This window comes from Ochotona princeps, chromosome 24, assembly GCF_030435755.1.
Source record: "Ochotona princeps isolate mOchPri1 chromosome 24, mOchPri1.hap1, whole genome shotgun sequence".
NCBI classification, from domain to species: Eukaryota; Metazoa; Chordata; class Mammalia; order Lagomorpha; family Ochotonidae; genus Ochotona; species Ochotona princeps.
This window is the reverse complement of record NC_080855.1, coordinates 22,075,814-22,101,351: the sequence shown is the minus strand read 5'-3', so window position 1 is coordinate 22,101,351 and position 25,538 is coordinate 22,075,814. Positions and strand designations below refer to the sequence as shown.

The following is a 25,538-nucleotide window of genomic DNA, read 5'->3' as shown; positions in this document are numbered from 1 at the left end:
TTCTCAAAGTGTGCTCTGTAGACCTCCTGCAATGGAATTCTGAGCAGGGAGGGCCTTGCTAACAATGCTTGCTCTTACTCCAGACTTCCTGAAATGCAACAGACTCCCGAAAGCAGTCTCGCCAGGTCTCTCGGTCTGTTTGGGACTGCAATTCTCTGCAAACGTTTGCTTATTTATATTGTTTGGTTTTGCCAAGTTGTCTGCTGATGGGAACATTGGTGAGGCGTTTCCCCTTGTCCCTTGTTTCTGATTGTTCTGCTTTCAACTCCAGACTAATAGTTACTACATGCTATGAGCTACTTTTCGTTCCTGGGTTTCTAACACTTAACTTTTGATTTTTCCCACAGAGCTGAGAGAACAGAGGTCCTGAGTGATGATCTGTTACAGGTAACAAAATATTTTAAATACTGTTGTTTAAGGGCATAGGTGAGGCTAAAAGCTTATGAGGTTCTGTGTGTGTGTGTGTTTTTATAGTCTGAAAGAGAAACAAATTAACCTAGTTTCCAGCAAGAAAGAGATACAGTTGGCTGGTGTGGTAATAAAAAGGAGATCTGAAACTGTGGTGTCATGTGATGGAGGTCACATGGAACTGGTCTCATTCTTAAGTTCCAGGTGTCGGAGTGTGGTGAGGGAGAGGCCTGGCCAGTGCGCTGGCATTGTGGCCCTGTCACAGTACCTGGGTAGGTGAGACTCTGGTCCGTGGCTGTGATGGCACCCTTGATGGGCCAAGCCCCATGCGTGGAAGCTGAGGGTTTGCTGGCTCTTGTGTTCTTGCACTCTAGCAATAGGCGCAATGACTGCAATGGCTAGAACTGAACCAGTCCAAAGCCAGGAATCGGGAGTCAGGAGCTTCTTCTGGGTCTCCCACATGAGTTCAAGGGCCCAAGGACTTGAACCATCCTTTGCTGCTTTCCCAGTCCATAAAGCAGTGAGCTGCTTTAGAAGTGGAACAGCCAGGACGCGAACTGGAGGCCATATGGGATGCTAGTGCTGCAGGCAGAGGATTAGCTTTTTCTGCCTGCATGCCAGCTCCAATAAATCTTTTTAAAAAGGTACAAGAGCCACCTTAATTTAAAAAGATAACTGCTCTCATGATGCCATGGCTGTGCATTCTTCTAGTTATAACAGCTGTCTGCAGGTAGAATATTATAAGAGTACTTCTGGGGTTTATTTGTTATATATATAGATCTACATGTATAGATAGATAGAGACAGGGATCTTTCCTTTGCTGATTCGGTGCCCAGATGTTGACAGCAGACAGAGCTGGGATAGGCTGAAGTCAGAAACTCCATCTGGGTCTCCCAGGCACGTGAGCCATCTCCCAGTGTGTGCGTCAGCAGGGAGCTAGGTTGGAAGCAGAGCTGATATGCAAACCCGAAATTCCAGTATGGGATGCAGGCATCCCAAGCATTGACTTCACAGTTGCAGCACAAAGTGTACCCCAAGATTTCCTTTAAAGTTATATGTGTTCTGGGCTCGGCGGCGTGGCCTAGTGGCTAAGGTCCTTGCCTTGATCCCATATGGCCGCTGGTTCTAATCCCGGCAGCTCCACTTCCTCTCTATCTCTCCTCCTCTCAGTATATCTGACTTTGTAATAAAAATAAAATAAATCTTTAAAAAAAAAAAAAAAAAAAAAGTTATATGTGTTCTTAGTGAGGTTTTATAATGTATTTTAAACTCATTTTTCAAAAATCCTTCCTTGGTTCAGTTAAGCTTTAACTAAACTAGATTTCCATGTCCTCATTTTCTGGCCCACATCCCACATCGGAAGTACACATTATCTGCTAATCCCTAATGTCCTGAGGCGAGGCAGCTGCAGGATGACAGTCTGCATGGAGCTCGGCTGGCAGTTGTACCTTCTCGACCCTTGGTGCAGAAGTCCACTGGAGTCCAAGGGGTTTGCCAGGGTCTACCACTCCTGGTCTGCCATCACAGCCTGCAGTGTTTCCCACTCTGGTTCCAGGAGTTTCCCCTGAGATTGCAGTGAGAGCCTGGTACCTGGGTAGCTGAATCATGGCTGGGTCTGCTCCTGTCTGGCCTGGGGGATTTGCTTGCTGTGATTGTCAGGCTTTTCCAGAGGCAGCCGCAGGGGCGTTCCTTAGGGGATTAGGCTCACTTGATCATAGCAGCTGAGGAGCCCCACAACAGGTCTTTGGTAGAGACCCTGGGACACCCAAAATGGGCACAGCTTTAGTCTAAGCCCCTCAGAAGCAGGGGAACTGTGCAGTGGAGGGGGAGGTGGTCTGCTGCTCAGCTCAAGGCAGAAAGTCTTGAGTGCCAGCCAGGGGTGGCAGTGAGTGGAGATTACGGAGTTCAGAGGCCAGCAGCTGCTGTCTAGGGCAGGAGTTGAGTCTGCCTGAGGTGTGAGAGCGAAGGACCAAGACACCTTCCCTCAGTCCTCTTCAGCCGCCCAGCCCACAGGAATCTCACAGGTACATCCAAAATACTGCTTTCCCAGAGTTTTAGCTCTTCTGGAAGCCAGTTAGTACCACAGAATTAAAATGAACGAGCACGCTGAACGCTCCCTGTGCCTCATTTCCACACGGGGTTGTTGGGAGGAGCAAATGAGCTCAACATGGAAACACTGGCAGCAGAGCTTGGCATGGGGGAGGGACCTGATGAAAGCAACTTGTTGTTGTTATCGCCACTGCTACAAGCCGCGCAGGAAGAGGGGCTCCTGGGAAATTTGACCTGTGAGACGCCCCTTGATTGGCCGTGTATTCTTCTGCCTCTTTCCTCAGGGCTCTGTTGGAGCCGCTGCCCATTATTTTTCTTGTACAGTGTTTACCCAGGAGGCTGCAGATCCCAGAGGGTGGGGTCCAGATTATATTCACGACTGTTTTCCTGATACCTGGCACAGGGACTCAGCATCCATGTGTTCTGTTTGCTCACCATAGGAAGAATGCCTTCTGTTCCTGGAACAAACAGCATTCCAGCCCTCAGCACCAGCCTGGACTCCTGGCCTTGGGACCTCCACCTCCTGGTGGAAATGGAGATCCAGTCAAATCAAGGAGTTGCTGTGTCTTTGGTTTTCTAATGCTCTTCAGTGTTTTATTTATTTTTTTTTTATTTTTGTCATTTTAATTTGAAAGATCAGAGAGAGAGAGACAGAAATCTTGCTTCCACAGTCTCACGCCCCAGATGCCTGCCACAGTCGATGCTGGGCCCTACTGAGCACGGGAGCCAGGGACTCTCGCTGGGGTCTCCCACATAGGTGACAGGCCCAGTGTCCATCACCTGCTGCGTTCCAGAATGCACATCACCAGGAAGCCAAGCCTGCATCCCAGGCGCATAAGGGGGTGCGCATGTCCCAAGCAGCGTCTTCACTGCCTGCCCAACACCTGCTGCTTTTCATAGTTTGAAATGTGGTCTTTACATAAGGTTTTGCGTGGTGTCTGCTCCTTGGTGTGACCTCGTTCCAAGATCAGAGTCGGGGGGAGCTGCAGGTGCGGCGAGGACCTCCAAAAACAGCACATACTGTCTTTTTGGATAAGATGTTTTTTTCAAGATCAAAATGAATTCTGCTCTGAATTTGTTGATTTTTCTTTAAAATAGAAAGCATCCCCATGGGCCTGCTCTCGTTCTTCATGAGTCACAGAATGAGCATGTTTGGCATTCCTTCCTGTAACAAGCGACGCTCTTTGCCATAAACAGCCATCTCCCAGCAATAGCTTTTGGGGGAAGCAACTCGTGATGTCCGGATCCCTTAAACTGATGCTGCATCCTGATGACTCTGTATTCTGTTTTAGAAATTGTATTTAGAAACAGAAGAAAACAGAATCCACCCCAATAAGGAAAAATTTGAAAACTTGAAATCTCAAGTTCAATGTTAGTATGTTGGTTTTTGAGCCTTCTCTGAGGTTGCCAGGCACTGGAGGGACTTCTGGGTGTCCCCGGGGCTTTTGCTTGTGGACAACTGAGTCTGGACCTGGAACATACGCTTGCCATTTTGCTTAGTGGCTTGTGCACTGACTGCCACCACTCAGTCTGACGGAAGGTTCTAGTCAAGACTAGTCAAGACTCTGTGCCTTTACATATGGCAGTCCTGCAGCAATGAGACGCTCCATGTGAAGGAGGGAAGTCAGTGGTTCTCAACCAAGGGCCGTTGGGCCGGCTAGGAAATAGTTGACAATATCTAAAGACCTGTTTGGTGGTCACAACTTAGGAGGTGGAGCTCTACTGGTATCTAGTGGGTAGAGACCAGAGATGCTGTGAAACATACCTCAGTGTGGTTGTTTCCACCCAGGAGCAAAGAGGTTACACTGCAGGATGCTGTCCCTACCTGCAGACAAGCATCGTGGGAGACAGAGCCCGGCTTTTCTCCTGTAAAGCTGACCAATGTTCTCTGCCTTGTCAGATCGAGCGGCGCCTGGACACAGTGCGGTCAATGTGCCACCATTCCCATAAGCGCCTGATGGCGTGCTTTCAGGGCCAGCATGGCACAGACGCCGAGAGGAGACACGTGAGTATCAGATGTGACTCGAGGCTCCCATCCCTGTGTCTCAGGGGGTTTCACCCTTAATTGGTTGCTTTGTATTTCCCACAAGCAGCACAAGCAGGTTTGTCTTTGGATTGTTCTGTTCTGTGACCGGCCACACCTGTGACACCTGCTGACCAGGACGTCACTGGGCCGCAAGCCCTCCTTACACGGCATTTTCTGCAGGTGCCTTTGAGGGTTGAGGCAGCCACTTGTCACTGAGGGGAGTGGCCATGTTGCTTAGGAATACTGTCATGGCAGAAACCTGAAAGCTATCTCAAACCGGCACAGAAAGTACAAGCAATTCATTGGCCTGCTGACAGAAAGATTCTGTGATCAGTGAGGTCCTAGAGTCCTGTCCTTGTGCATTCTCTCTGCTCCGCATTCCCCAGTGTCTGCTCTGTCGCTGTGCAGGCACCCTGCAGGCTTCTAGCACCTTCTGTGGACCCCTGCTTCTAGTGTGTTCAGGAGTTGGGAACATCTCTTGTAGTGATTTTTCTGGTAGGGTGAGGAAGCTCCCTTTTCCTAAGCCCTCAGCAGACTGCAGTCGTTCTCTGTCCTCAGTCACATTCCCCATCCCTGAACATCCTCATTCACCCTTCGTAGATCTTTAAGAAAAATGAAGGATGTTTTTAGAGACAGAAGGAAGGACAGATGCCAGGACAGGAATCCAGTGTCTACCCCAGGGAACTAAGCTCAGGGATAATGCGTATTACGAAAAACTGTGTATGGATTTCTACACTTGCGTGCGCCAAAACAAACTTACCCTTCAATTCCATTTTTTCCATCAACTTTTTGAGATATTTTCATATATAGTCTTGGAGTTTCAGTTCCCTGACCGCAAAGCCAAAAACAGTCCTATTTCCTGATATACAAACGAGGGAATCATGCCCACGATGATACACACAACCCTGAATTCCCTTTCCGCACAGGGAGTGGCTTTGGGCCTTCCAGTGGTGACAGCTTTTCTACCTCCAGGGATGAATTTTCAAAGCTCTTAAAGTATTAATTTGCAAAATGCCTGATAACTGGGCACAGAGAAAAGAATCTAAACCTCATTGGACCGATTATGTAAAGGCTATGGCACTAACACAGGCCTGGCTGAGACAGTCACCTGCCTGTCTCTCCTCTCTCTGGTTCTTTGGGGTTGCTGGCAGGAGCGGCTCCTCCTCTGTGTGTTACCACCCTATTGATTGCTGTGACTTTCTCCACAGTATGTGACTGCTTGTGGTCTCTCAGCTACACCCTCTTCCCAGATGCAAAGTGTGGACGCCCTCAAAGCCCTGTCTTTGGCACTTCTGTTTGAAGGTGGTGGGGAGGGGGTGGCTGGGGAAGGGGAATGAAAAGGAAAAAGAAGCTGTTACGTTTCAAAACTGAGCCGAGCACCTGCACCTCTGCTGACCACCTGTCACTGACTGCCTCCTTTCCACCTCACACTCGGTCTCCAGGAAGCCTTCCCAACTGTTTCCCTCCACCTCAGGCCCACTCTTGGTCTGCTGTGTGTGACACTCTGTGCCTATCTTATGTACCATGATACTTTATAATTATCCATTTGCAGGGCATGCATTTAGCATAGTGATCAAGATGCTGCTTGGAATGACTTGGGCTGCTGCCACCCATGCGGGAGACCAAGATGGAATTTCAGGCTCCTGGCTTCAGCCTGGCTCAGGTGTGGCTATTGCTACCATTTGGGTAGTGAGCCAGCAGATAGAAGATATCACTCTGTCTCACCCTTTCTCTCTGTAACTCTCTTTCAAACAAATGAACTAAATATTGGGGGCAGGGATGGGGAGATACCGTTTGGCATACCTGGGTTTGAGTCCCAGTTCTGCTTCTGATTCCAGCCTTATGCTAATGAAGCGTCCTGTGTGTGTGTGTGTGTGTGTCTGTCTGTGTGTCTGTCTGGGGGTGGGAGGGAAACAACATGTGGTTGATGACTCAAGCATGATTGGGTTCCAACACCCATGTAGGAGACCCAGATTGAGTTCTGGGTTTTTGGTATTGGCCTGGGCCAGTGCTGACTGTTGCAGGCGTTTGAGAAATGAACCAGAAGATGTAAGATACTGCATTTTCTTTCTGCCTTTTAAATAGATTTAAAACTTCTTAAAATTGAATTCCTATTAAAAAAAAAACTATGCATGTGTGTCTTCCCCAAACAGGCCATAAATACATTTTATCTATTTTATATTTCTAGCCTTATTACACAGGTTTTTTGATAAATATTTGTTTTCTAAGAATAAATGGCACATTCCAGCTGTATCAGAGCCAACAGCAGGAGCCCACAGGACAGAGCAGGTGTGAAGCAGTCGCTGGTCTGCAGTGTGAATGAGAGGAAGTAGGAGACAGGCTGATAAGATAACATGGCATCAGACTCCAAAGGGCTCCTGTCCTGCTGGAGAGCTTGGACTTCATTCCAGACAGTGGGAAACAAGCAGTGTCTCTCACAGAGGCGCCCCTAGCATGGGACACATCCGTCTCCGGGAACTACTCCACTATGCAATGTTTACCATCTGGGTTCTTACCCTAAGAATGCCGGGAGTCTGCCCCATTCCTTATGGTGACTCAAGTGTTCCCTGCATACTTCCAGACATCTCGGGGTGGGAGTGGAGGGAATGGCAGTTAGAGCACCTTACCACTGAGTTACGTTTATTTTTTAGGCAGGAAGATAGTAAAATTGATTGGTATTTCAGAAAATGGATTCTGGTGGCTGGGTTGAAGACAGACTGGAAAGAGGGGAAATGAAGAGGCAGGAAGCATACTCAGCAGGCGAGGACACCGGGCCAAATAACAGGAAGTCGGGACTTAGGTTCAGGTGCAGGTGGTGAACATGTGGTGGAGGACATTCCAGAGAGAACCACAGAATGTGCTCATGAGACAGCCATGCCAGGGTGGAGGAGAAAATGAAAGGAATAGAAAACAACCCCACAGTTTCTAGCTTGCAGCGTAGGAGAGATGGAATTCGAGAGTCAACAGGGGAGGAAGAACCGGTTGCACATGTTGAAGTGGCGTCAAAGTCAGTGGCACCGATGCATTTGTTAGAGAAGGTGGCCCAGAGGACAGGGCTCTGAGGACAGAGAGAAGCATGCAAGGAGACATTTGAAGAGGGCCAGCAGAAGAGCTGTCACAGCGGGAGAAAGAGGCAGCAGCAGGCCAGGGCCAGTGCATGGGTCTGGACCCGGCAGCAGCAGGCATTCCTGGAATCACAGGCGTATGCTAACTTCCAGCAGAACCCTAACTCTTGTGCAAAGAGGAAAAATCCTGTTGTCCAGGTGCCTCAGAAATGTCCATGGGAAACGCAAACACAGGTCGCTTGTGTACCAGCTTTTCCTTCTGGGTTGTGTGATGACAAAGCCATACCAGAAATCCTAGCTTCCCTGTGTGCCAACGAAACTGCCACCCTATGTGGCATGGGCTCTAAGGGTTATTAGCTCACACTCATTAACTAGGAACCTGTAAAAGCAAGGACAGAGCTGCGTAATGACTGAGAGCTGCTGTGCTCTGCTGGTGGCCCCTGGGGACCTGAAAAACAGAAGCTTAGCTTGCTATGCCACAACACTAGCCCCATCTATGAACTTGTTTACTTATTTATTTTTATATTTATTTTACTTGAAAATCAGAGTTATGGACAGAGAGGGAGAGACAGAAATCTTCCTTCCACTGATTCAGCCCCAAATGACTGCCACAGACAGAGCTAGGCCTGTCTAAAGCTAGGAGTCAGTAGATTCTTCCTTGTCTCTCACATGGGCACAGGGGCTTAAACATGTGAGGTATCCTCCTCTGCTTTGCTAGGCCATCAGCAGGAAGCTGGGTCAGAAGTAGAGCAGCCTGGTCTAGAACCTGCACCTAGATGGAATGCTGATGCTACAGGCGGAGGATTAGCTTGCTATGTCACGGTGTAGGTCCCCCCAGCCATGAACTCTCTAAAGTACCTTTGTACAGACTGGTATCTTCTATGACCCTTGCTAAAATAGACTCTTCTGTTCCTCTTTGACTCATAGGGTTCCAGAATTGCACAAAGTGTAATTCTCTGGGTTATTGTCTTGATCTGACATTTCACTTCCTGTACAAGGCAGCATAACTTGAAGGTTTGAATTACTCTGTTCTCATGTGTTCCTTGACTAGAAGTGTAGCATCCAGGAATGGTCTCCTTTTGGGTCAAAGTAGCTCCTTATTTATTTATTTCAACTTGTGGGAGGGGAGGTAGGTGAGTTTATTTGTTCGTTATTTTCAAAGTTCAGTGTGCTTATTTGACTTAGGTTCTGTGTATACCTTTTCAAAATTCAGAATAGTTCATAGAGCATGAAGTGCAGTCTTAGCCTGCCCTGTTCCCCAGGCACTCAGCTCCCCTAACTCCGGAGTCACTGGAGTGAGCAGTTTCTTGCATAACCCTCCAGAGATGCTCTCAGCACACATGCTGGTGCGTGTGTGAGTGAACCTTTGGGAGAGAAGTGTCAACATCACCTGTGTTTTTGCCACAAGACATCTTTATGCTGGGAAGGCCTGATTATATGGAGGGTCACAGAATCAGAATTATCTTTTCACCATCAGATTATGCTATAAGGGCAACCCACTCCCTCCCTTCAGACCTCTGCTGCTCGTACTGTGAGCTAAGCCATCAGCCGCTGGCAGTAGACCAGGACTTGTCCTTGGGCACTGAGGTCCAGCTCTCCTGCTCTGGCTGGAATACATGGCCAGGCCACTTCCTTGGCTTCAGGTTCCTTGACTGTATGATGAGAACACACGATCAGGTGATTCCAAAGTCATTGCTAGCTGTAAAACAAACCCAAGATAGGACAAGATGGCTTCAAGTTTAAGAACATTGCAAAGTACATTTTTGAGAAATATGTAGCTAAGTGTTGTAAGAAACTTAATGCTGCGTTTTAGGGTGGTAGACAAGTTAGAAGACAGTTTAAGACTGACCACTCTCCCAAAAGGTTCTGAATTTGAGGACTGTGTTGCATTTATTTGTCTTGGTAATCGCTTAGCAAGCCAGGTGTCTCCCTCATGTTCTCAGGGCGTAGTACAGATTGAACATCCTTAACCTGATAACGCAAACTACTCTAGAATTTTAAGTGACCAGGTGACACTCAAAGCAGTTCTGGGTCTTGGAGCATCTCCCCACTATTGCTTGAACCCTGACTGGCTGTTTCTTAGCTTTGCAACATACCCCGAGGCAGCAATGAGAGTGATCAGGATGAGTACCTGATAATGAAAAACAGAATTGTCTTCTGCCTTCCAGAAAAAGCTCCCTCTGACAGCTCTTGCTCAGAATATGCAAGAAGCATCAACTCAGCTGGAAGACTCTCTCCTGGGGTGAGTCGGCTGCTTTGAGAGCTCCAAATGCCCTCTGTGTTAGTGGGAGTGGGTGGGTCCTGGGTGGTGGACATGGATGTCACCCGTGGGACCAGATGGGACTGTAAGCACAGTGATGTGGCTCATCCACCAGACCCCAGGAGAAAAAGTAGAGCTGAGGCCACTGAGTTACCGTAGGGAGGGCCGCTAACAGAAGTGACTGCTGGGCTCAAGACTGACTCCTCTGAGCTTGGGTATGGGCTGGTCCTGTTACCAGTTGTTGATACAGATGTATAAACCACCCATCCCTTTTAGTCCTTGAGCCACTGCCTTCAAAAATGGTCACCAAAATCTCCATGATGGTCAATGGAAAGAGTAGGATTTCTTTTACATTTAGGCATGTGTTGTTGACATAGGGAGGAGTTTTCATCAGCAAAGCTGATGTCCTGCAGTAGGCCGGCTCTCTTTCCAGAATGTGGGCCCGCTGCCTATCATCACGCCTCCTGTGCTGCTGCCACTATCACCCTCCTGTTGTCTTCTCTGTTTTTGAGGGGACCGGCCCTGGGTGCAGCGGGGGCGGGGAGGCTGAGTCTTGTCACTCCCCACAGCCCCATCCCACCGCCCCAGGCCTGGGTGTTTTTCTGTGTTTGCACCTCCCCAAATGATGATGTCATCATCACCATAGCAGCAGGAGGGTGTGTGCTGGCCCCAGGTAACAGCTCATACAGTCCATGAGTCCTCAGAATAGCCCAGAGAGCAGTAATAACAAGGATGCTATGTTACAGATGAGGAAATTGACCAACAGGGAGGGTAAGGAAACTGCCTCAGCCATACAGCTAAGAAATAGCAAAGCTATATTTGGACAGCTTGGCACCTCTGAGAGTACACTGTTAACCGCAGCACCACACCCCCTCATATCATGATTCTAGTGTCAGGAAAACCTCACAGAGAGCCAGGAGCAGGACGAGAAGGAAAGAGAGTGCTCTTGGTGTGGCATCAGCTGTATGTTCACAGGAAAACAATGTGAAAACAGTACAACACATCCTCTCGCCTGGGCAGTAGAAAGCCCCACTTGCTTTGTTTCACTCTATGGGAGGCGCTCACTAAGGAGCCTGCAGCACCATGCAGTGACCTTTCCATGTGGTTTAAAAGGTTTGGGGTATTTTGAGAAACACTTGGTTTCCACCTGACTTGTTGTGATGCTGTGGTTCACTCACATCCCCCACCTGCACATGAAGGCCAAGTACTTAACCATAACCACATGGGTGCAGGGGCCCATGGACTTGGGCCATCCTCTGCTGCTTTCCCAGGCACGTTAGCAGGGAGCTGGATGGAAAGTGGAGCAGTTGGGACTAAAACTAGTGCCTGTATGGGATGCTGGCTTTTCAGCAGCAGCCCTAGTCATTCTCATTTTAAAGCACTAGTCAGAGGATTCGGGTTCCAGGCAGTGCCCTGAGCTTTTTCCGTTTTGAAGACTTTACTGGGTTGTGCTGCAGCATGTTCCCAGCTGTAGCCAGCAGAACGGTGGCCACGTGATAATCCCCATGCCTGACTGACAAGCCTGTTGTTGGGTCTTGTTCCTAAAGGAAGATGCTGGAGACATGCGGGGATGCCGCGAATCAGCTGGCCCTGGAGCTCTCGCAGCACGAAGTCTTTATTGAGAAGGAGATTGTGGACCCGCTGTATGGCATAGCAGAGGTGGGTGCTGGGCCCTGTGACACAGAGGGGCCGAGGTTGATGTGGGTTGGTCACTGAGAATTTAACAGTGACCAGTGGCTTTAGCATATATATCTTTGCGACCATAAGGACAAAGGTCATGGGTTGGGGTCGGAGAATTACAAAATCCTATGCTGGAGAGAATACAGACTTACACTAAATAGCCCCAAGCACATTCTGTTCGCTGTGTTGCTCCTTCCAGGTGGAGATCCCCAACATCCAGAAGCAGAGGAAGCAGCTCGCTAAATTGGTATTAGACTGGGATTCGGTCAGAGCCAGGTAAGGTCAAGCTGTGAGAACAGCCCAGGGTGCAGTGTCAGTATGCCATAGCCCCCGCAGCCATCACTGTCTCCAAGTACACAGAAAGGACCAAGTCCCAACCCCCTGCACTTGACCCACAGCCTGGGTCACGGCCTGGTTATACCTCCTTTAGACTTCTTTCTCCCAAACCGAGCAGTGGGGATGTTGTTAGAACATCCTGTTCTTAGTGAGCCAGCAGTAAAAGGAAACAGAAAAAAAACAAAAACGAAAAACCAACAAAACAACAGAACAACTAAGGAAACCTACCAAGAGTATTCAACAGGGGACAGTGCTAAGAGTCTGGCTGTAGGAATGGTGGGAGGTTGGAAGAGGCAGATCCTAACAGCCCTGAGGGTCCTGCTGTGCCATAAGCCCCAGTACTTAGACCTGACCTTCATGATCAAGAAGCTTGCACATGCCAGGGAGGGGCTTGCGTCAGCCATGGGAGCCAGGCCAGAGGGAGGCCGACTTACAGATGTGTCAGCCAACAGTCGGTAGGAATCCCTGGCGAGCTGCCAACTCAGCTCTGGCCTCCGAGTTTTTATCAGCAGTGGACAAGCCTTTCCTCTCAGGCGGGTGAGGGTTGCAAACGGACACAGCCACCACGGCCCACTGCTCTGTCACAGGGGCCAGCTAGTCAGTCAGCCCGGATGGCTCTGCTGCTGCATAGATGGAGAAGGGTGGCTGTGGTCCAGGGAAACTTGATTCACAAGGATTGCACCTGCGCATTGCACCTGAGGCCTTTCTGTCAGGGAGTTAGTCACATCAGGTAGATGCACTGGGTGGAACAGCTCTCTATGAGTGCAGAGCCGCCAGCTGGAAGAGTTGCTACATTGTCATGGTAGGTTTTCATGAGGCCTTTGTTTAGCATCTGTGTTTAAATCTAAAGTATTATAGGGCTAGTGTTGTGGCATAGTGAATTAAGCCGTTGGGTGGGATATCCCATTACCTGGGTGCCTGTTGGAGTCCTGGCTGCTTCACTGAAATTCAACTCCCTGCTGATGCTCCTGGGAAAGTAGCAAAAAATGGTTCAAATGCTTAGGCCCCTGCCACCTATGGGGGAGACCTAGACACCTGGCCCAAACCTGTTGTGTAGTCACTTGGAGAGTGAACCAGTGGATGGAATCTCTCTCTCTCTCTCTCTCTCTTTGTCTCTTTCTCTCTTTCTCTCTCCCCCTCCCCACTCCCTCCCTCTCCCTGTCACTGTCTGTTCCAGATAGACTAATGTAGATAAAAATCTGAACTGTTAGAACTTTCCATAACTCCAGATATATCCATATTCAAACAGGTCACTGCATATTTCAAAGCAAAATGCTTTATTCCCAGTATATCCCATTACTATTCCTGAAGTATCTTTTTAAAAGATATTTTTTTGAAAGGCAGAGTTAAAGAGGAAGAGATCTTCCATCCATTGGTTCATTCCCCAAATAGTCTCAATGACTGAGGCTAGGCCAGGAGCTTCATTCAGGATTCCCACATTGGTGTCAGGGGAGCAAACACTAGATCATCCTCTGCTGCTTTACGAGGGTATGAGCAGGAAACTCAATCAGAGGTTGAGCAGATATGCCTCCAGCCGAAGCCCATATGGGATGCCAGTGTTGCAGGCAGCAGATTAAGCTGCTGTGTCACAACACCGACCCCAGTATTGTTATGTTTTAAAAAGCAGTTTAAGAGGCTGGCATTGTGGCAATAGTGGGTTAAGTCGCAGCCTGCAGCGCCAACACCTCATATGGGTGCTGGTTCAATACCGAGCTGCTGCTTTTCCGCTCCTGCTCCCTGCTAATGTACCTGGGAAGGCAGTGGAGGCTTTGGTCTAACGCAGCCCCTGCTGCTGGGGCCAACTGAGGAGTGAACCAGTGGAGGGAAGGTCTTTATCTGTCTCTCTTTCTGACTCTCCCTCCTTGTAACTATGCCTTTCACATACATAAAATGAAGACACTTTTAAAGAGAGTACTTTCATGGGTCCATTGTTGAAGCTCTGGCTCTTCGCAGGTGGCAGAGGAGTCATGAGGAGCCCTCAGGAGCAGGAGCTGGGAGCCAGATCCCCAGGGAACATTCCTGATTAAAGCAGGAGAGAAATCAGGGGTGTTGCCTAGCAAGGATTCCGAAGTGGGGCGCCCAGGAAAGGAGTTCCATGCTTGCTTTGCAGGAGCAAGTTTGTGTGAGACAAGATGTGGTCATTGGCACTCAAGCAGGCAGCAGCCTGCCATGGCCGGCAGCTGGTCTCTCTTCATGCCTGCTTGCCTACTTTTAGGATATATCTGAGGGTAACATTCGGTGTACTGATGCCCATGGCAGGGAGAACTGGTTTGCAGCGTAGTCTCTGTTTAGGCTCCGTCATGTTGTGTCTGTACAGCGACTTCTCAGACCCTGCCTGTTCTTTGGTTTTGCAGGTGGAACCAAGCTCACAAATCTTCAGCAACAAACTTTCAGGGACTTCCATCAAAGATAGACACTCTCAAGGAGGAAATGGATGAAGCTGGAAATAAAGTAGAGCAGTGCAAGGTACGAGAATTCCCTCATAAGTGTGTACCAGCGTTGATCTTTGGTTTTTCACAAAAGTTAGGTTAAAGGCTAAGTCCTGGAAATTATTTAACATTCTATAAAATTCTGTTTGGAATAACTGTACTATCAGAGATGGCTTTTCTTTGTTTTCTGCAACTACTCTATTTTATAGTGAGAATAAAACATTATTTTAAACATTCAAGTAGGTTTTTTTTGTTTTAAGATTTATTTATTTTTAGTGGAAAAGCCAGTTTACAGAAAAAGGAGAGAGAGTTTTCATCCGCTGGTTTACTGTCCAAATAGCTGCAATGGCTGGAACCGAGCATGTCTGAAGCCAAGAGCCAGGAGCCTCTTCCGAGGCTCCCGTGTGGGTGCAGGGTCCCAAGGCTTTGGGCCATCCGCTGCTACTTTCCCAGGCTACAAACGGAGCTGGGTGGGAAGTGGAGCAGGTGGGATGTGAACCGGCTCCCATATGGAATACAATGCTTATAGGCAGAAGATTAGCCAGTCAGCCTATTGTACCATCCTGAGTAGGATAATTTTTTTAAAAACTTGATTAAAATGTTTAACCCTTTTTAAAAAAAATTTTTTTAAAAAAGCTTTTTAAGAAAGGAGAGAGAGGGTAGTTTTTTGGTGCAGTGGTTAAGATGTTGCTTGGGATACCCATATCGCATTTTGGAGTGCTTAGATTTGAGTCCAAGCTACGAGCAAGTAGCCGGATGGGAAGTGCAGGTGGGACACGAACTGACACCCATATGGGTTGCTGATGTCAACCAGCCAGTGTTTAGTGATCAAGAAGCAACAGTGTGACCGATGTACAGAAGACAGTACGTGACGGTCTCAAGGGTGTCTTAGAGCACGATCTGTGGCATTGGGTCACTGCCCCATTACGGACCCTCACCCACAGGCCTTGATCTTGCTCTGGGACTTTCACCTACTTGCAGACTGTTGCCAGTAGAGTTTGACCTTAATCTCCGGCACCAATCTCCGGCACCAACAATCTGTGAACTTAATATTCCGGAAATTGCTGTCTGCCCTGCTCTTCTCTGTCGAATTACACTGTTAGTTTTTACATTTGCCCGCAGCAAACAGTGTGAAACGAAGTCCTCTACCCTTGTTCTTCTAATTTCCATTTCTCCAAATGGGTAACTACTGTCACTAATGTTTTCTTTTCTTCCAGTTACATTTTTGTTCACATTTGGCAATGCCCAAATATGACATTTTCCTTTTCTATGTCATTTGTAAAAAATCTTGAGAGGTAGAAACACACACACACACACACACACACACACACACAGAGAGCCAGCTTCTACCAACTTCTCAGATGCCTGCAACTGTCAGGGATGGGCCAGATCTGAAGCCAGGAGTTAGAAATTCAATCCAGATCTCCCGTGTGGGACCAGGACCCCTACTTACCTGAGCCAGCATCACTGCCTCCCGGAGTCCCCTCCAGCAGGAGGCTGGAGTCAGTAGTTAGGGCTGAGTGTGGAATCTTAGACACGGGCATCCCAGCTAGTGACTTTAACTGCTAAGCCAACCATCGTCCCCAAAGGTAATGCTGTGGTAATATTCAATGTGTCTCAGAGAATTTCCGTGTTAATCCTGCAGTTCCTGTTCTCTCGCTGTCAGCTGGTAGACGTTAACCTGCCAGTTGCCCCTACTTTCTGGTCTAAGAGTGCTCCTTGCTTATCGTTTGTGCCGTTGTCTTTTGCTGCTTCTGTCTTCAGTGACGTGTCTTGTCTTCACTTCCCTAGGATCAGCTTGCAGCAGACATGTACAACTTCATGGCCAAAGAGGGGGAATACGGCAAATTCTTTGTTACGGTAGGTACCTTCCCTTGGTAAAATGTAAAATTGAGTCATATTAGCTTTATTTTTTTTTTTTGAAAAAAAATATATATCTCTCTCTATATATAGTCATTTTTAGTTTGCTCAACCATTGTGTGTGTCCATCCAATGCTAACGTTACTTTTGTTTTTGAATGTGGGTCTGTTCTCAGTTATTAGAAGCCCAAGCAGATTACCATAGAAAAGCATTAGCAGTCTTAGAAAAGGCCCTTCCCGAAATGCGAGCCCATCAAGGTAATGTAACCCGCGTGCTGGCTGATGCCTCCTTGTCGCCTCTGCCCCTCTCTCTGCCTCTGTTCTTCTTCCCCTGACTCCTTTGCATGCGTTTCCTTTGGATAAAAGTCTCTGCCTAGGAGGACTCTGTTCCCTAGCATAATTTCATCCTATCTTGCTGCATTCTGTAATTTCTTCTAAACCCAAAATTAACATACTAATGGAATATTTGCGATTCTTCCAAGTCCCTGGGATGCAGGGAAAGCCGGCCCCTTGGGGAGTGTCTGTCTTTCCTCTCTTCTGTGGATGAAATCTGGAGTCCCTGGTGACCCTTTGGCACATCAGCTATTTGTTCCACAGGGCTCTGGTCCTCTGACTTGAAGAGGTTCTGTTCTCGGGAAGATACTGTGGGCTTTCTCATGGGGTGTGTTTAAGCCAGTCTTTGCTGACACATCACTAGTCACTTAATAACTGACTGACAAAATTGTGACCACTTGTTTGTCTTCACTCAGGGCTCTTGTCCTTATCGGCGTTAATGTTTTGCCCACTGAATTGCAGATTTTACTCACAAGCTGTGAGTGGACTGGACTTTCCATTGATGTCTGGTTTTAGATTGGATATGTAAAGCGTAGGTTTTGTTTTTTGATTTTTTTTTTCTTTTTCCCTAAAGCTTTTGAATCTGCTTCTTTCTGGTATATTAACAGAGCATTCACCAGCAGAGATAAGCAAAGCTGTTGAGGTAGAAGTTGCTGTGTTATCTTTAGAGCTGTTGCCACTTGACTTGATGAAGAGACCTATGTTTGCAGTTTAGCTTCCACCTGCAGCACCATGTGATCTTGAGCTGGGAGGGGATCAGGCCAGGGGCTCAGAGTGATGAGTGTGTGATTGGGAAAGAAAGTGCACAGGTGGGTAGAGGTATGCACACATGTGACACCTTCAGAAAGCCAATTCTTCTGCCTCCAATGTCAGGAGCTCCTCACAGCTTCTGGCTTTGTTCCTGAACATCTTTTAGAGTTATGAAATTAGAAGATTCTCTAGATCACACAGCCACATCTTCTGCAGTCCAACATGCAATGTCTGATTTCCTCAGCCAGTCACCACAGGACAAGTATCACTTACATGAGGCAAATTCCCAGGTGATGATGTTGAGTCATGAAACAGAAGAATGAAACTCTTGGGGCACTGGCACGTTGACTCAACTGGCTAATTCTGCACCTGTAAGCTTCAGCAACCCTTATGGGCACCGGTTCATGTCCTAGCTGCTCCACTTCCCATCAGTTCTCTTTTTGTGGCCTGGGAAAGCAGCAAAGGAATGCCCAAAGCCTTGGAACCCTGCACTTACATGGGAGCACTGGAAGAAGCCCCTGGCGTTTGGCTTTGGCCCCGCCATTGCAGCTGGACTTCGGCCATTGCGTTCAATTGGAGAGTGAAGCAGCAGATGGAAGACCTTTCTCTCCATCTCTCCTTCTGTCTGTAAATCTGCCTTTCCAATAAAAATAAATCTTATAATAATAATAAAGAATGAAACTGCTGGCTGACGTTCAGCCTTCCAAGAGACAGGCACCAAGAGCGTGTGTTATGAGCTGAGAACAGCTGGGCTCTGCATGGGACAAAGAAGCAGACATCATCCTTGTAGACACTGATTTGGAAGAATTTGTCTAACAAGCACAAAAGAGAGAAGATTGGATTTCTTTTTCTTTTCATTTATTTGAAAAGCAAAATGTCAGAGACAAGGGGAGTGACAGAAAGATCTTCCATCTGCTGATTCGTTCCTCAGGTGGTCACATCAGTCAGAACTGGCTGAAGCCAGGAGCTCCATCTGGGTCTCCATTGTGAGGGCTAGGGCCCAAGCACCTGAGACAGCCCTGCACTTCTTCCTCAAGCACGTTAGCAGGGAGGGGAGCTGACCTGAAAGCAGAGCAGTGGGACTCACAGCAGAACATCACAGGTGCCAGTTTAATTCACTGCACCAGAAAACAGGTACCAAGATCGGATTTCTTAACATTTTTTTTGTGAAAAATCCCCAACCTATTTCCCCACCCCACTGAAGCTGTTCTCCCTAGAGATAGAAATATGTTAGAAAGTGAGAGGCAGGGAAGACTGTGGGTGCAGCCAGGAAAATTTGGAGTGTCAGCAGTGGGCGAAGCGTGACCCTTTCTCTTTTTAAGGTTACTTCCTTCGCCAAGAATCTTGGTCACACATCCTCTTCTTTTGTCCTCTTGGCTTTCAGAAAGATTTGAGTGTGGCCCTCCTGTAGGGGGGAAGCAAAACTGTGCCCCAGGGGCCTTGAGTTGCGGGTGGTCATTTTGGTCCCCCTTAATCTCGCTCACCTTTGCTTTTCTGGTGGGCTCTTTGGGGGACCCCTTCCCTCCTGCTACCTCTCACCCCCTGCCCTTTGTAGACTGCTTTCTTCCCAAATCACTCTGCTTACCCAAGCACAGCACATGTGAGTCCCGAAAGGTCAGCAGCAACCTGTCAGGGCCTGGCATTTGAAAAGGATTGGGCCTAGCTCTTGCTTGTTAAATGTTTCCTTCCTTTCATTTGTCGCCTTTCTGTATTGGGAGTTTTTATTTCTCCCTTTTGGTCCTCAGCCTGGCAGGCAGCCTTTCCTGAGGTCTTGGCCTTGCTCTTGTTTTCTTGGTCTTTCTCACCTTCTTTCCCCGCAGAAGCCCTCGTGCAGATAGCTTCACCTCTCAGCTGCATCCCCTGCCTACTCCCTCCTTGCACATCAGCACCCCTGGGTGACGGGCACTTACAAAGCTCAAAGCACTGAGAAGACACCTTGCCCCTCCCTACCTCCTGCTCCCTCCCTGACTCAAGCTTGCGTTCTTTTAATTTTTTTAACGATTTATTTTATTTACTTGAAAATCAGAGTTACATAACTCAAGAGAGAGAGGGGTCTTTCATCTACTGGTTCACTCCCCAAATGGCTGCAATGGCCAGGGCTAGGTCAAGCCAACTTTAGTGGCCAGGAGCTTCTTCCCGGTATCTCACGTGGGTGCAGAGGCCCAAGCATTTGGACCGTCTTCCATTGGTTTCCCAGTTGGATTAATTGGGAGTTGGATCGAAAGTGAAATAGCCAAGACTTGAACTGGCACCTGTATGGGATTCTGGCATTAGCAGCTCAACCTACTCTACCACAGAGCCTGCCCCAAATCCAGTTTTCTTCAAACAGTTGAGGTTTGAAACCTTGGAGCCTTCCTCCCTCCTCTCCTGTCCCTGGACTCTGCTCTGCCTTCCTGTCCCTCTTGTCGCTGCTCGGCAGTCTCTTGGCTTGAGAGGTAGTGTGCCCTCCTATCCCACAATGACGGGGTCTTTCCTCACCTGCTGCCCACCACAAGATGTGCTGGCCTGGTTTCCTTCTCTCCTGTTGCTCGTGGGAGACCATCTCCAAGGTCATTGTCTTTGAGAAGGCTTTTCTGACCACTGAGGCCAGCAGTCACCACCCTGTGTTCGTGGTCTACACCAAAAGTTGCAAACTACCCTATTTTGTTAAATGAGTCCTTAAAAGACAAAAATATTAGTTGCCATATTTTTAAAATCTGAATCCAGATATCTGACTTCTTTTGAAAGTTCCGAATTGGAGACACAGAAAGTATGTATCTATGTGACAGCCAAGCACACCTTGACTGTGCTGCCTACACAGCTTCTGCAGACACCGTGTTTGCCGCCTTTCTATCTCGTTGAGTTCCATGACGTAGCAGACACGTCCTGTCTTGTTCCTCACTGTTACGTGTTCACCTGTACGTCTTGTACTCCCTTCACAATTCCATTGCTCTCGCCCTGACAGCGGGGATGGGGTGGTGTCCATGAACTTTGTGTCCCTACTGCCCTGGTAGGTCTGCTGTTGGCAAGGCCAATGCTGGACGTGGAGTTTGCCTTAGGACTTGTCTCTAGGTCAGTGGTTCTGATGGGCACTCTCTGCCAGTATTATAACCAGGTGAGGGGGTGGGCACACTCTTTGGTGTTTCTACTGGAAAGTTCTAGAGGAGTCCAGTAAGTGGTGGAGAAGACGGCAGGTGTCAGGTGAGCATTCCCCCCAGTGATTCTGCCCTAACCCTTAGGGAAAAGGTGATGTAGCCATTTCCAGCCTTAGTTTTGAGAATCGCTGCTTTAAATAAAAGGGACAAAGTGTTCCAGTTAAGATCTGGCCTTTAAGAGAACTATCAGAGTTCTGTTAAGCAAAAGAGGATTTTCTTTAATTAAAAATTGCACTGAACAAAAACTGGGCCAGGCTAGAAGCTCCATGTGTGGCTAATGGCCCGCTGCACCACTCTGTCCACTGCCTCCCTTCCCACCTGCTCTTGCCATCCATTCCTACTTCCTCAGACCTGTGGACTTGTGAGATTTTTTTTCTTCTTTCCCCTGTGGATCCTGTCCTGAGGCCTGTGTCCTGTGGACTTGTGGGGGAGGGTGTGAGGCGGGTACTCCAGGCTCAGCAGCAACCTCTCCATCAGTCCTGCCTTGTAACAGCACAGGGCCGGGAGGATGTGCGCCTCCTGCTGTTGGGCAACATTAAGTGCATCTCCCTGTGTATCTGTCACCTGCTGATTTGGCCCCTCCTGCCAATCTGCGTCTCGGCTCCCCCAGGCAGGCCAAACCCAGCGAAGCCCTCTATGCTCAGCTCGTTTTCTAGATTCCTCTTTCCACTTTCCAGCTTTATGGTGTGTATTTTGGCTAAGCTGCCTCAAGTCATTTGTGGCATGCAGCAGGGCATATGACAGAAAAATAGACTATTACTCTGTTGCTATCAGCTCAGCTTTCAGCTTAATGTGCTTTGGCGCTGTAGCTGCTGGGGTTTTTTTTCCCCCACTCGGCAAGTTTCAGACCTGGTAGAGATGTAGCATTTTGAAGTATACTTCAGGCTGCATGTCATGGAGATGTGGCACCTGATACACAGTCAGCTGGGCCATCTCCAGTCCGTGGGCCACATGCTTGACTTGGGTTTGAAGCCTTAAGAGCTCATTTCCATTTTCACATGGGAGGAGCATGTGTCCTCTTGCAGAAGTTCTCTGGCTGCTCTGCATGGTTGGGATCATTTTTATTTATTTATTTATTTTTGCAGTGACAACAGTGTGCTCAGGTTCAGCCTCATTTTAACACAAAGCAGCCCACCCACACAAGTCAATGTCACGCAGTGTGGGTGCAGGCCAACCATGCAAGCTTCTGCTGGGCAGCTCCTGCTGGGTGCCACACAGGTGTCCTCAGGGCTTCTGCTGTGCCAGTAACTGGCACATACTTTGTACCTCAGGAAATGGTCCATGAGAAGAAATAGAGCAGGTGTCCCCTCTGCTCCCGAGCTTCAGCTTGCCAGTCTGTTGGGAAAGTCCCTTTGGGTGGCTGGGGAAGAAAAATTGCTTGGGGATGCTAGATGTTGCTTGCCAGGCGTCTTCACTGAACGCTTTGCCGCTCTAGATAAGTGGGCAGAAAAGCCGGCCTTCGGGACTCCTCTGGAGGAACACCTCAAGCGCAGCGGGCGGGAGATCGCTCTGCCCATCGAAGCCTGCGTCATGCTGCTCCTGGAGACGGGCATGAAGGAGGAGGTGAGTGGCACCCCACAGTTGTGCAAGCCAAATCTGTGCTTGCCTTTGCCCAGAGTGCCCCACCCCAATCCACTCCCTGACCTCCTGATTACACAGCTGCTGTGTAGGGTGCAGGTCAGAGCCTTGTGTATTTGGTTACCATGCCCGCATGTTAAATCAAGACTGAAACTGTACGGCTGTCTGCCGGGAAAGGAACCAGAATCCCCGGGACGGTGTCTGCCTTTCCTGCTTGCAGTGGCTCTGGTTGTTTCCTTTCAAGCTACTTGTGGTTTGCAGCAGTGGAGTTTGTCATGGACCAGGACTTCCGGGGGGCTTTAGTTTCAGAAACAAGTGTCTTAGGATTTTTGGGTTTTGTTGTTGTTGTTGTTTTAAAAGACTTGAAGAGAACATTTGCAGACTTTATTTTATGAAATCTTCTCATTACTTCCCAGGAATGTTCCCATTACTCTTTCTTGTACAGGTAGGAACTCGGCACATAGGGGGTTCTGCTAAGGCAGAGCCAGAATCAAAATATGAATATTTTCCTTTTTTAAGCTTTTTATTTATTTGAAAGGCAGGGGGAGGGGGGAGAGAGAGAGAAAGATAGGTCTCTTCCATGCACTGGCCCGCTCCCTAAATGCTGGCTATGGCTGTAGCCGAGCCAGGCTGAGGGCATAGAACTCAGTGTCTTCCACATGGGTGGCAGGGACTCAGCTGCTTGACCCATCACTTGCTGCTTCCCACAGTGCACCTTAGCAGGAAGCTGGAGTTGGGAGCAGACTCAGAACTTGAGCCCAGGCACTGTAGTACGGGATGTCAATGTCCAAAGTGGTGTCTTAAACATTAAGTCATTTGCTTACCTAATTTAAAAACAAAAACAAAAAAACAAGCAAAAAAAACACACCTAATTCCTACAGAAAAATTTATGGTAGTCAATCTTATGAAAGTATAAACCTCTTAGAAGTTTAAAAAAATTAGATTTCATTCTGGTTTTTTTGTTAAGGATTTATGTATTTTTACTGGAAAGGCAGATTTAACAGAGAAACAGAGAGCTCTTCCATCTGTTGATTCACTCCCCAAACGGCTGCAGTAGCCAGAGCTGAGCTAATCTGAAGCCAGGAGCCAGGAACTTTTTCCAGATCTCCCACACAGGTGCAGGATGCCAAGGCTCTGAGTCATTCTTCACTGCTTTCCCAGACCATAAGCATAGAGCTGGATGGGAAGTGGGGCAGCTAGGACAGGAACCTGCACCTCTATGGTATCCCAGCGCTTGCAAGGGGATGATTAGCGAATTGAGTCATTGTACCGCCCCCAGATTTCTAGTAGACCCAGATATTTTAGTAATGAGACCCATAAAAGTTTGCGTTGATTAAAAGTAAACCACTAGGACATGTAGGAGCCTGGACTGGGAACGCATCAAAATTTCTTTGGGGATTCCCCTGAACAAAATGGAGGAATCAAAACATTAAGCAAGAAAAGATGGAAGATGGAGTAGATCAATCAACCACCTCAGCTATATTCTTGCAGCGGCAAACTGGACAAGGGGAAACTCTAAGATAGACTATGTCAATCAGTGGACTCTGCACCAGTCTCATCGTACCTGGACTGTTGCTGATGATATGTTGGAGCTTCTAATTGATCGAGGTGACGCTCTTCTGGCTCTGCCTTCAAACCTGAGAGGGCCTCCCTAAGAGGCCGTTGAACTTGACTGGACAGTGGGATGCTGGACTCTGTATGGTGTGAGCTTGTAATTAGGGAATCCCAACGGAACCTGAGCTGTGGTTATGCATCAAGATGAAGGAATCCACCATGGGGGAAGGGTTTGGGGTAAAGGGGGGGAGAATCCCAGTACCTATGAAATTGTGTCATGTAATACAATGTAATTAATGAATAAAAAAAAAAGTTAAAAAAAAAAAGTAAACCACTAGGGAGGCACTTGACCTAATTATTAAAACACCTGTGACCCATTTCAGAGTGCCTGGGCTTGACGCCTGCCTCCAGCTCCTGCCTGTGGGAGCTCTTTCTCTCTCCCTATCAAATAATAATAATTTTTTTAAAAATTTGCATAATTTCTTTAAAAGGTGCACGTCATGAGCCTGTGGCTCTGGGTATGCAGTTGGTCCTCTTCATCCCTTGGTGACGGCCCTGTCAGCAAGCAGCATCACTGCTCTCACAGACGGGAGCATGTCGAGGCAGGGCTCCCTGCCCACACGTGCTTGGTGCTGATGGCTCTTCCTCCTCTCTAGGGCCTTTTCCGAATTGGGGCTGGAGCCTCCAAGCTGAAGAAACTGAAAGCTGCTTTAGACTGTTCCACTTCTCACCTGGATGAGTTCTATTCGGACCCCCATGCTGTAGCAGGTAATCAAGGAATGCCTATAAACGGAGTCCTGTCTCAGGTCGCCAATTAGCAATTCACCATTAATTATAGATCAAACTGACGGGGTCCCCTGAGCGGATTTCCTGATGTAATCTAACATGTACAGGCACTCATCTTTTGGATGTGTCATGTGTCTGTCTGGTTTTCCTGGTTACTAAGTCAAGGTGGAGGCAGCTTATAATGGAGATATTCTGCAGATAGACCTGTATGTTTCTCCCTACTTTTCCCCCCAAATCCAGGTCTACCTGGATTTAAGACCATAAGAATATGATCTTAAAGTTAAAAGCTTACTTGCTATTGGTCTCGATGTATCTTTACAAGGACCTGATTTGATTTTATGAACGTATCATTCTCCAGTCGCTCTTGCCAGTGATCTTAGATGATTGTAATTGAGATCATTCGCTTTGCAAAAAAAAGTCAGAGAGCGTGTTGATGCTTTCAGGCGCTTTGAAATCCTATTTGCGGGAATTGCCAGAACCTCTGATGACTTTCAATCTGTATGAAGAATGGACGCAAGTTGCGAGGTAAGTTCAGAGTGAAAGGTAGTGAGGTCATCTCATGCCCCGTCTCTAAATCATTTTGTTGGGGGATCCCCAAAATAACATTAAAATATTGCATTTGTTAAGTAATATGTGTCCTGATCCTTATTTGTATTTAGAGTGAATGAAAATGTTGAATGCTAGTCATGCAAGCATCCCCTATGCAGTGGTTTGAATTTGAGACTGTTCTGGCTGAAGACAGAGTGGCACCCCCGTTAGTGGCCTGGCTCACCTTTTATGTTGAAGAGATCTCTGGAACTGGGAGCAAGAGTCCTACTGACCAGGGCCAGCGTGCCTGTCGAGGGGCGTGCAGACTTAGCTGTGGAATAGCGACGAGGCAGAGACATCATTAGTGATGGCAGTTCATGTTAACCCAGCACTGAGCATGTGCTAAGCACCATTCTCACCTTCATGCTTGTCACTTAGTACAATCAACAGCAGGTGTTGTCATCCTCATTGAACAGATAAGGAAACAGGCTTGGGAAGGAACGAGGCAGGCTTCTGCCCCTCATGGGCAGTTGGCTCTGCCACGTCCCTTTGCTGTGTCTGCAAGTTTGCATGCTGGCACCCGTGGTCCGAGAGCTCCTGGGCTGGCCGCATGCCAGAAGTGGGCCTCTTCATCTGCAGCCTCTGAGCAGTCTTGAGAGCCTCCAAGGCCTCCAAATGCCTGGGAGCTTGTGCCTGACTGCCCATGGGAGAGGAGACCCAGACTCCGTGGAGTCAGATGTCCACGTTGCACAGTTTTCCGTGC

The 25,538-nt window shown here is 48.1% G+C and overlaps 1 protein-coding gene across 6 annotated transcripts in view; it reads left to right on the top strand.

Moving 5' to 3' along the window:
- The first annotated feature begins 326 nt into the window (after window positions 1–326).
- The window catches only part of ARHGAP17 (Rho GTPase activating protein 17), a 46,627-nt gene continuing 21,415 nt past the window's right edge, over window positions 327–25,538 (top strand). For 4 of the 6 annotated variants that reach the window (XR_009247609.1, XM_058681102.1, XM_058681104.1 and 1 more), the window contains exons 1-11: window positions 327–387; window positions 4,358–4,462; window positions 9,717–9,790; window positions 11,356–11,467; window positions 11,688–11,764; window positions 14,179–14,290; window positions 16,045–16,113; window positions 16,289–16,370; window positions 21,765–21,892; window positions 24,118–24,229; window positions 24,691–24,772. Coding sequence is in view for 5 of the 6 variants with exons in the window: in XM_058681102.1 (XP_058537085.1) it covers window positions 4,388–4,462; window positions 9,717–9,790; window positions 11,356–11,467; window positions 11,688–11,764; window positions 14,179–14,290; window positions 16,045–16,113; window positions 16,289–16,370; window positions 21,765–21,892; window positions 24,118–24,229; window positions 24,691–24,772 (923 nt within the window). In the remaining variant the exon portion in view is untranslated. The remainder of the gene's footprint in view (window positions 388–4,357; window positions 4,463–9,716; window positions 9,791–11,355; window positions 11,468–11,687; window positions 11,765–14,178; window positions 14,291–16,044; window positions 16,114–16,288; window positions 16,371–21,764; window positions 21,893–24,117; window positions 24,230–24,690; window positions 24,773–25,538) is intronic. The other 2 variants (XM_058681105.1, XM_004586831.4) reach the window with 1 other exon arrangement.